The sequence below is a fragment of the Strix uralensis genome, chromosome 11 (genome assembly GCF_047716275.1).
Source record: "Strix uralensis isolate ZFMK-TIS-50842 chromosome 11, bStrUra1, whole genome shotgun sequence".
Lineage (NCBI taxonomy): Eukaryota > Metazoa > Chordata > Aves > Strigiformes > Strigidae > Strix > Strix uralensis.
This window is the reverse complement of record NC_133982.1, coordinates 26268703-26279595: the sequence shown is the minus strand read 5'-3', so window position 1 is coordinate 26279595 and position 10893 is coordinate 26268703. Positions and strand designations below refer to the sequence as shown.

The window sequence follows — 10893 nt, the reverse complement described above, 5'->3', positions numbered from 1 at the left end:
TACCACAAGAGATTGAACATTTATTTCATCATAAAAGTCCAGCAGATAAAACTATATACAGCAATCCATGCACACTGTCCAATTACACAAACATTTAAAACCTGATTAAAACACAGTCTGCACAACAGTGGGACAGCAGGGCAAAGTTTTAGTTTAGTGGGGGACATAGTCATGTTTGTATTTTGGATGCTTGTTGTAGCCTACTCTCTCCCCAGCAATAAGGCTTTGGATCACCCACTCTTGCGAGACAACAGGCAGCCGTAACGCTTCTGCACACTTCAAGACACCAGCTGGGCAGGAAAAATCAGTCACCACCACATCATAAACACCCAAAGCAATATCTGCACAGGAGGAAAGACAGGCATCTGTCAGGTGAAAAAAAGAGAACCGATCTTCTCTGCAGCAGCAGATCAGTGTGTTTCACCACTATCCATCTCTCTTCCATGTCCTGGCATTCCTAGCCCATGAATGCTATTTGTAAATGTTAAGACATGCTCTACAGCCACACTGCACCTTGCAAGTAAAAGATTCCCTCTAGTCCAGATAGAAATTAACAGAAACCCAGTAGCCAACATTACAGGCAAGACTAGATAAGCAAGTCCTGACCTTGGTCTGTGAGTACTAGGGCCTGCATCCCAGAGGGAGAGACAGCTGAGCTCAGAAGGACAAGGAAGCACAGCTTGAGTGGCCTACAGAAGGTCCAGGAGCCACTCTTGCCCATTTCCCCCTTTCAACATAGGTGGGAAGCTAACGGCTCGTCTCCCGCATTGCTGCATCTCCTTCTCTGGAAAGGTCTAGATGTAATTTTCTATTTACCTTCAAGCAGAGAGCTAGTGTCTGCACTTGCTTTCCTTTATGCTTATAGACAACCTTGTAAGCCCATCCTAAACAGTTTTAAAACATATTAGAGACCACAGTGGCACGGGATGCCCAACTAGGCCTGAGAAACCAGCCAATGAATACCTTTGTTGTGAGCACTTGAGTAATGCTGTTTAACAGATGCTGCTCCCCCCGTCATGAGGATTTCAGACCACAGATCCAGGAAGTTCTGCTGCTGGTCTGACACCAGGAGAACCTTCAGGTTATGAAATGGGTTTTCTCGTGGGTGCCTGTAGAACAAAGAAGAGCAATGCAGACTGCTCAGAATATCCAAGTAGTCTGAGACTTTATTTCAGGACCATTACCTACTTCTAGTCACCTGACTGGCTCCTGTATTGGCTCTTGGACTATTCTGCATAGTGACCTGCTCTCTTACCATCCCCCCAAAATACCTGGAACAACTGTCCTCTGTTTATAGACAGTAAAACAGAGCTAGACAACATTGGTGAGGGGGTGTGTGTATGCAGCAGCCTAAATCCAAAGTTAGGCTAAGCTCCTCCTTAATCCAGAACCACCTTTTCTACACGTATCCAAAATGCCTCTGGTTTGACAGGACTGAGCAGGCGGGCATCAGTCTCCTGCCCAAAAACCCAGAGACTTACAGACTGCTTTTGCCCGGCCCTCACCTTGCCTGAGGGGTCTGGCCTGACAACTCTTTGTCTCAGATCAGACCTACTGGATTAGACTCCATAGAAAATGCAGCTGGCTCAAAACGTGCCAAAGGAAAAGGAAATCACAGTAGATTTGCTCTCATTTATCCATTTCTGAGCAACTGGAGAAGTCAGCCAAGTGTGTGGGAAGTCTTGCCTCACTTCTGTCTTCTTCGTGAGGGGACTGACATCTTCCCTCCTTCCCAGGAGGCTTTTTTGTGTATATGGCACCCAAACGTACCCTGGCATTAGGGGTTACTGGAAACCCAAGGGAAGAGATGGGAGTGTGTGCTGGGGGTGTGTGTGCACCACCAGGGGGGTGGGGGTCTGTGTGTCTGTGTTACAGTGGTGGCCCCTGTGAGAAGCTTCTCGAAGCTCCCCCGGCTCCAAGTCGGACCTGCCTCTGGCCAGCACCGAGCCAACGAGCGACGGCGGCTGCGCCTCTGCGATAACATATTTAACAACAGGAACCTGGGAGGAAGAGCTGGGGTTGTGAGGTGGGGTTACGACACTTCTGCGAAACCCAAGTCAGTGGAAGGAAGGTCGAGGAAGGGGGGGAGGTGCTGGAGCACAGCCTCCCTGTCCCCCGTGGTGAGATGGCAGGGCCCCCGCCTGCACCCGTGGGAGTCACCGGAGGAGCAGAGGCTGACCTGCGTCCTGGGGAGGGCCCACGCCAGGGGAGGTGACTGCACCCGAAGGAGGCCAGGACTCTGAGGGGAGAAGCAGCCTCCGCACGCTGGGAGGACCATGACAGAGAAGGTGAGGAGTTCCCCCCCCACCCCACCCCCCGAGAAGGAAGGAGTGGCGGACTGACCGTAACCCCTGTTTCCTGAGCCACTGAGGGGGGAAGAGGTAGAGAAATTGGGAAGAAAACAGCCCGGGAAGAAGGGAGGGGTGGGGGAGGGTGTTTTTAAGATGTGGTAATGCTTCTCACTGTCCTACTCTGTCTGTTAAGTGTCGTTATTGTTAGAGTTTGAATTAAAGTGATGTTCTTTTTTTCTTCCCCTAACGAGTCTGTCTTTTGCCTGTAATGGGTGAGTCAGCCCTCCCTGTCCTTATCTTGATTCCCGAGCTTTTCCTTTGTTTCCTCCATCCTATTACTGAGGAGGAAGGGGTGAGAGTGGCTGCCCAGTGCTCAGTTGCCCTCTGGGCTCAAACCAGGACAAAGTGCTGTTCCTACATGGGAAGGAGAGCATGGGGAGCAGGACCACGGACACCTTCAGTACCTGTAGTATTCAAGAGCCTCCCAAGTGTAACAATTCTGATTAAATCCTCAGTCTGTGGACTCAAGATCACGGTTATTTGGCACTTACCATTCTAGCAATTTTTGCTCCTGGAGGCTATAACCAGCTGGCAAAAGGTAATTCCGGTAATTCTGAAGCTGGTTAGCGTGACAGCTATCATGGACCCAGATGTGAGACACACAAGGGATCCCTCTGGCAAGGCACAGCAAGTATTTCCGAGTTCGACAATGCTGGTCCGCAATTAAAAGACACTGATACGCTGCGTTACACTTCAGGGGAGATAGACAGGCATGTAAACAGGAGACAATGCTTGCAAAAAAACCCAGAAGTTATGCTGCTGCTAAACGCTCTATAGCAGACAACAACTGAAACCCTGATTTTCACAGCTGTATTATGTGAAAGGTGAATTAGATAAACAGATTCTGAAATCAGGAGTACCTAGAATAATCACCTATTCCAAGCTACGCAGTCCACAGGCAAAAACTCTGCCCAGTAGTTTTTGTATCGTAACTATCTCTTCCAGTTCAGACAAACGAGAAGATTCCTCTTTTAGTTTGGAACTCATTCACTTGAGACTCTGCATCCTCAAGCAAGATGCTCCTATTAAAAAAATCTAAGTTTAAGTAAAAGTGACATGAAATGAAATTATTAGCCCAAGTGGATCTGGTAAGTGAAGAGCTCTGCCTCCAACTGTTCTGAGGCGCTGCACCGTGGTGAGGCTGCAGCTGGAGTACTGCATCCACCCCCGGGTTCTGCAAACACAAGACACACTGGAGCAGCAGACCCAGTCCCCGGGCACTGGAGCACCTGACACATGAGAAGAGGCTGACAGAGCTGAGCTTGCTTAAGCTCAAAAAGGGAAGGCTTTGGGTGGTCTTATCAATGCATATTCATGACTGATAGGAGGGTGCACAAAGATGGAGCCAGACTCTTTTCACTGTTATCCACTAAAAGGACAAGAAGCAACAGGTACAAACTGAAATTCAGGAAATTCCATTTAAAGTGGTGTGGGTTTTTTTTTGTTTTTGTTTTTTAACTCGCCAGTGGTCAATCACAGGATCAAGCTGCCCACAGAGGTTGTGGAGTTTCCATCCCTGAGGGTACTCAAAACCCAACTGGACGAGGACCTAAGCAATCTGCTCTACTGGATCCTGCTTTCAGCAGAGGGGGTGGACAAGACAAGCTACAGAACTCCCTTCCAACCTCAACTATTCTGTGACTATCGTTCTAGATTAGTGAGTGAGCCCTTACCTGGGTTTCATTGAAGTCTTCCAGGATATAGCCAGCTCCTGCTCGCAGCTGCTGTGCTATGTAATGTTTGTCGTATGGAGTCATCTCTAAAAATTCTACAGCAGAAACAGAAAGTTCAATTTTTGGCTATCATTTATCTGCTTATGTCCATACACCTCTCAGTCTACAGAGCCCTCATCCCTTCCAGTAAGGGACCCCAGCCTTTCTCCCAAGAATACCTAGAGAAAACCCTTAGAAGGGTTAAAAAAAAAAAAAAAAAAGGGCAGCAGATAGGGAAGCACAGCACTGGCCAAACAAACTAGCCAGGTGAGCACCCTGTCACTTTTCTCATGCTGCAGTTCACTGCATGAAACATGACCCTAGCAAAGGCAAACTGGAGCAACCCATTCATGCTCTGAAGTACTGTGTTTCCCAGCACTATCCCTGGAGCTCTCAGAACCTTCATTCTCGTATTATACTATTCTGAGACTGCTGATGTCACTAGTTTTCACATCTTTCTTAACTTGCTGAACAGCCCTATGATCATCATTGATGTTTGCCACATTTTAGGCTGTAAATTCTCTAAAATAAAGACTGAGCCTTAGGTCCTTTCTGTAAAGGATTAAAGAGCAAAAGAGTAAAACAAGCACTCACACAAATGCCTGATCAGACAGCATCCAGCGTTTTTGCTAAATCCACAGCATTCCACTTGAAATGCAATGGGTAAGATTTGCCTTACCTTCTTCCTCCTCACTACTCCCTGTGGGACCATCTGATGGCTTCTGGTGATTGACCAATTTGTCACTGGGTGTTGCCATGGTGAGGAGAAAGGCATAGCCCAAAAAGAGGGTTTTATTGTGGGGCAAGGGTCCATGATGGTCCTCCAGCACTGGGAGATCTACAGCATCGGCACCTTCACAAGTGCTTACGAACTCTCCGGCTCTCACAGCCCCTGCAGAGAGATGGAAGCACCACGAGTCTCAAAAGTCAGGGTCAGCACAAACACCCTGCGTAAGATTTGGGATATGTTCAACTTCAGTTATTTTACTGGAGGAGACAGAGGGAGGCAGGACTGGGTTAGGATTACACTAGGATAGGTAGCAATCTTCTACTCTCCTGGTTACAAAGAATCTTCAAATCAAAACCTGAATGACTAATGGCACAATGCTCACCAGTATCAACATCCTGAAACAACACTTACTGTGGTGAAGGGTCCCTTTAATCACCAGGTATTTCAGGACTGACTAAACAGATTAAAAAAGAGATAGGCAAGGAGAGAGGCAAAACTGAAAAGATGGCAGGTAAGTACTGAGACTATGCTAAAAACATCTCCGGCTGCTGAATGCATCCAGGGAGAGTAAGTCTCGAATCCTGCAAGGCAAACAAGCAAGCTGAGCTGCTCTTTGCTTATGGGAAAGATCAATTATAAAAATACCAGGGAGGGAAAAAACAGCTGAATGCAAATTTAGGAGCAGAAAATAAGGTTCTCACCAGGCTTTATCACTGCTGACTTGCGGCCACGTTTAGCTGGGGATCTCTCTTCTTCAGAGGCAACGAGCTTCCTCTTCCCTGACAGTGTGCCTAGCGGGATGCGTGGACTCTCCTGCCCTTTACGAGGGGGAGTTGTGCTGCTGCTGGAAGTGCTGGGAGAACCAAGGTTACTACGTCGCTTCCTCTTCCCCTCCACAAGATTATCTGGAATACAGTATGCAGAGAGTAGTCACTGGCTGTCACCTAACTCCACGAGCTTTCACCCTACCTATCTGTACAGAGGTGGCTAAACTGAATAGTACCTAGAAGGTACACACTACCACCCTGACAGAGAAGAGCAACAAAAAAAGATACCTCGCTCGTATAGCTTTCTTCTCCAGCCCTGTACCCTGCCTGTCTCTTTTGCTCCCAGTACTGCTGAGGAGTTTGTATCATAGCAGCCATCCACCAAGTGTCAATGAGGCCAGCAAGCATCACTGTCCTAGGAGCAGGCCACTCTCCACAAGCCAGTCAATACCACTAAGTCTCTGAGCAAGACACAAAACAATAGAAGGATCTCAAAGATCCCATTAGGAAGTACCAAAAGCACTGCTGAATAGCCAGAAAGATTTAAGCACTGGCAATGCAGATCAGGAGTTAGAAGCATCTCAAAGGCACAAGACACAGAACAGCCCAGCCAGCAGCTCAACAGCACCTCCCCTTACCAAGACTGATGTCAGCTGCTTTGGTCAGGGGGGTGACAGGTTCATAAGGACCCAGCCCAAACTGCTCCCGGAGCTTATTTCCTTGTTCCAGGGACAGGATAACAGCCATTCGTTTGTACCACTTCCTCTGGCCTTCCTTTTCAATGCAGTAGTACAGCTCTCCAGACTCCTTCCGGTGTCCCTTCACCACACCTGACAAGACAGCAAATAACACCCATTAACCAGCTATACCCAGGCTCCTCATCCTCCTGAACAGTCACCCATTTCCCAGTGCATTCAGCAACTCAGAACACCCAAGGATGGAGGTCACCCACTGCTCTCACCAGCGCTGAAGTACTCGTCCTCTGAGAGCGCAGTCACCTCAGTCTCCAGGGGGATGGGATCACAGAGTAAAATATCTTTCCCGAGCACATCACATTCATATCCGTCATCAAAGAGCAGCTTGTACTTTCCTGCCCCAACATCCTGGGTAATCATCCCAGAATAGAAGTACCCATTTGAGGACCACTTTGCTACAACCCTGAGGCCTACAAAGCTGCTCCCAGAGGACGAGTCTGCACAGTCTGAAGGACCAGTCACCACTTGTAATGGGATTTCTGGAGAGTCACTTCGACGTAAGGCACAGAAGCCAGAAGCATCAGATTTCTCCCCTCCATCTGGTAGGCGAACTGAACGAGTAAATGACTTCTCCTCAGGTGATGCTGTAGTTGAGAGATCCTCCACTCCTGGCAGTCCAGCTAAATCTCTGTGGAAAAGAGAAAAGCAGTCCCAGAAGGAAAGAAGAGGAAAGCAGTCCCAGAAGGATCAGGAAAAACAGTTACTAAACAAAGAGTACTTGGGCGAGACGCCTGCAGCTGCTGCATGCTATCACCAAAAACTAGCTCCCGAAACATTCAGTACTCCTCTTTCTCTGTCACATTAAGACAGCAGCTCCCCATCCTCTTCCTTGGCAATAAATTAAAGTTACGGTCTCCTTTTTCCAGGGTACCTTGTTCCTGTTGTTCGAGATGGTGGGCGGCCTCTTCTTCCTCGCCCACGAGGTGTCACAGGTGCTCTGCCACCCTGACGAGTGCCAGGCATAGAGTCCTCCTCTTCCTCACAAGGCAGTGCTCCTGCCTGGCTAACTCGGAGTGGAGATGCTGGCTGACCAGCTCCTTTCCTAGGGCTGGAGAAAAGAGAAGCCAGCTCATGAGGCTCCCCACATTTTCTCTGTGATCTCACAACTGGTCAAGAAGTTTGCCTCATCACTGCTAAACTGGCAAGAGCTTAGTCAAAGCAATGCCTCACAAGGAAACAAACGACTCCTTTAGGAAGAACAGATGTGAAAGCAAAGACTATCTCCTTATTTCTGTTCATCAAGCCAGATTCTTCCCAGAAAATTCTTGCTTTAGGGTTTACCCTGCTTCACACTCCACCCAAGGCAGCTGTTCACTTCTGTAAAGTATCTGTTCTTCCTTTCCCAGGGTTCTGCACATACCTTAATTTTCCTAAGACGCCTCTGCCAATGGGTAAAGCAAACTCTCCAGTTTCTGTCCCACACACTTTCCCTTTGACAGCTCCAGTTCCTCGCCCTGAGCTGCTGCTGCTGCTGTGTGTGGCAGAGTGACCACTGCTTGCTCCACTGGATGTACGGTGAAGGCTTGAGGCCTTGGAGGAGAAGGAGCTGACATCACCAAGGTCCCCTGAGGTCAGCGATGAGCCCACTGCAGTTCTGGAGGAGGATGTGTCAGTCTCACACTCCTGGCACTCCACTACAGGCTCCTCAGTTTCCTTAAGGGGGGAGGGGGGTAGAAGAAGAAAAAAAAAAAAGAGGTTCATCAAAGTTCATCAAAGGTGACGCACTTGCTGGATGGAAGCTCTACAATCAGGTGAGGCCACACTTGTGACGCTGAAGACAGCCGTGCAGATTTGAGTCTGGACTGATCAATGGCAGACAGTGTGTCTCGGCACAGGGCTGTTGCTGTTCTGTACAAAGAAGTCACATTAAGAAATCAGTCAACAGGACAGTCTGGCTTTGAACAATTCCCATCCTTTGAGAGTGCAACAAATACATGAGACACTAGCAGCCTTGGTTACTAATAACCCAAGATTAGTTTCAGACAGCTGGTCATTTGAGGCCATTAAAGTTTTATGGATATAAAAATATGTAACTACAAAATAGCGATAGCCAGTGTTGGTAGATAAACTGGAAATGGTTATGTGATTGTGATTACACAACCTACGTAAGCACATTTCAGGAAACTTAATTATTTTAATGTTACTATAAGCAAGTTCATGGGCAGTATCAGGTGTGAAAGTATAAGGTTTGCACTGAACTAATTTATCCTTTTGGGTCATTACTCACTGTAACAACACAGCACAAGACTCTCATGTTGTTCACCTTTGCAGCAGAACAGCAGTAACGTTTTATTGCTAGTAGGCTGATGCTGTGCACATCAAACCAGCATTTGTCAGCTATCTTTTGAGATTCCCTAAAGATTTTCTGATTAATTAACGTACATACACCAACACAAGTGTACTAACAATAGGCTTGCTTATTTTTTGGTTTTAAGTTGCTTTTTGTAGTTCTCTTATGGAATCTGGTCCACAGGACTCAAAAGAGTGTGGTTAAAAGTGACGCTGAGCTGCAAAACAGGCTAAACTACCTTACATCATTCAATTTTACAGGCAGCAGTGATCTTTGCTTACTAATAGAATTTCTGCCCATTCTGAAATCTCTCTATTCTGACAGACACCCAAGAATTTTAAAGCAGTTGGATGTACACAGCAGAGTCTTTTGTTCAGTTCTTTGGGAAGAAAAAAGGTCAGTGCCTTCAGAATACAGTAACAGGAACAAAGTACACCAGCAACAAATAGACAGCTTTCACCACACACCGAACGCTCTGCACGGTCGCTCACGAAGAAACATTTGTCATCACAGCACGCTGACTTGTTCACTCAACATCTTTTCTGCAGCCACAACACATTCTCATTTTAATTTACTTTATTTTACAGCAAACATCTCATTACGTTTGGCCCTGAAAACAGGAACTTACCTCAACGACCTTTCGTTCCACCTCTGCACCATTTATGTAGTAGACATCTGTTATAACACGCGTAACTACAGTGCGCACTTCTCTAATAGTTCGCGTGTGGCGATGCTGAACTTGGCCTTTGGGTGGGTGAAGGAGGTTAAACTCCTCCTCTCCCTGAAATAAACAGGACAAATTAAAAACAAAACAGACCACAATGAAAAGCAAATAATTTCTGGGTAGAGCTATCTCTGCAGTACAGTTTCTTCATACCACGTTCAAGTACTTGGGCAGGGAACCTTTCAGCATCTTGTTACAAATTAGATGCAACAACACAAGAGACACTAAACAAGGGAGAACTGAACACATTTTGTTGCCTTGCTGATGGGTAGAGGAAGTGAAATTGTAGCAGTTCAAGAAGGAAACAGCAAACTTGCTTAGCATGGCTTCTGATACTCTTTTGTTCAGTGAACTCTCAGACATATCACATTAGTGTTGCACTGCATATTTATGGCCCTGTTACTCTCCTATTTCCCAGAGGACATGCTATTCTTAACTCAAGTTTAGAAAAAACAATTTTTCTAGTTTTTGTCTTCACAAGAAAATATAGAAGCTGTATCTGCAAAGCAGTGATTCTTCTTGAGTCTGCAATACTTCCTGAAATACTAATTCGAAGTTATTTATCTTGTTAGAATGTTTCTCTGAAGGAGCTCTCCCCTCATGTGTTTATCCACTGACATTGGACGGAGTGGCAGAACAAGCTGTCAGAAGCTGGCTGGTGCAAAACAGAAGGCATCAAACCCTTTATTCAAAATTTCATGCAACTCATTTCCATCCAACAAACAGTGAAATTTTTTTTACTGTGTTAACTACATCTGGACACAAACCCCTCCCCAAATCCCCAAACAAACCAACCAAACTTGTGGTATTTTTCTAGAAAATAAATATGGAGACATTGACTTCCCAAACTTATGCTGCCTAGTGAGTATTACTACCTCAGCAGTTGTGTACAGTTGATACAGGAAAGTTTGTGACATTAACAGTTTAAAGTGGTCTTTTGGCTTTTTTCAACAGAGAACCTACTGTCAGTGAATTTACTGGCTGAAGAGACACTTTACTGTTCTAAAGCAGTAAAATTAAATACAGGCAGCCTTCATCCCACCTGACTGTGCAGAGAGTCTGTGTCCTCTCCAGAGGCGTTCACAAGCTTTTCTTCACTCTCCTCGGTTTGGACATTTGCATCTTGCCGCCCAGGTCTTTGCCCAGACATACTGGTTCCCACTTCCACCTGCCTACAGATTTCTTCTGACGTCTGTGTTGCTGTTGTAACAGTTGTTGGGGTAAAAAGACAGTCTGCTGTAGTCTGAGTCCCTTTATTCTTGGTGTTTGCCCGCCTCTCTCGGCTTTCATCAATTTTATCAGCCTTACTTGATTTCTCCTGCATTTTCCTCCCTTCTTCTGTCTGAGTGCTTACAATACCAGTCTCCACAGACTCCCCATCCTCTGCACCAGGAGGCTGCTGAGGGCAGCCCTGCGGCATCCTCTGAGGAATTGGGACCTGTCCACCACTGCCATCTGCCTTGTGTTGCTGGTACTGCCAATCACCTGGATTTTTATGTAATTCAGCATCTTCTTGCGTGCCAGGAAAACTGAACAGATTCCCCCTGCAAACCAGTTATATACA

The 10893-nt window shown here is 46.6% G+C and overlaps 1 protein-coding gene across 9 annotated transcripts in view; it reads right to left on the bottom strand.

Annotated features, from left to right (window-relative positions):
• Positions 1-10893, bottom strand: part of TP53BP1 (tumor protein p53 binding protein 1) — a 29268-nt gene continuing 18375 nt past the window's right edge. For 5 of the 9 annotated variants that reach the window (XM_074880086.1, XM_074880090.1, XM_074880088.1 and 2 more), the window contains 12 exons: positions 10372-10873; positions 9234-9386; positions 7676-7968; positions 7187-7363; positions 6522-6943; positions 6199-6390; positions 5495-5698; positions 4743-4955; positions 4025-4119; positions 2843-3042; positions 964-1109; positions 1-365 (listed from right to left, as the gene is read on the bottom strand). In XM_074880086.1, the coding sequence (XP_074736187.1) occupies positions 154-365; positions 964-1109; positions 2843-3042; positions 4025-4119; positions 4743-4955; positions 5495-5698; positions 6199-6390; positions 6522-6943; positions 7187-7363; positions 7676-7968; positions 9234-9386; positions 10372-10873 (2809 nt within the window). In that variant the 3' untranslated portion in view covers positions 1-153. Of the gene's footprint in view, positions 366-963; positions 1110-2842; positions 3043-3211; positions 3374-4024; positions 4120-4742; positions 4956-5494; positions 5699-5848; positions 6022-6198; positions 6391-6521; positions 6944-7186; positions 7364-7675; positions 7969-9233; positions 9387-10371; positions 10874-10893 lie in introns of those variants that run through there. The other 4 variants (XM_074880087.1, XM_074880089.1, XR_012630353.1 and 1 more) reach the window with 3 other exon arrangements.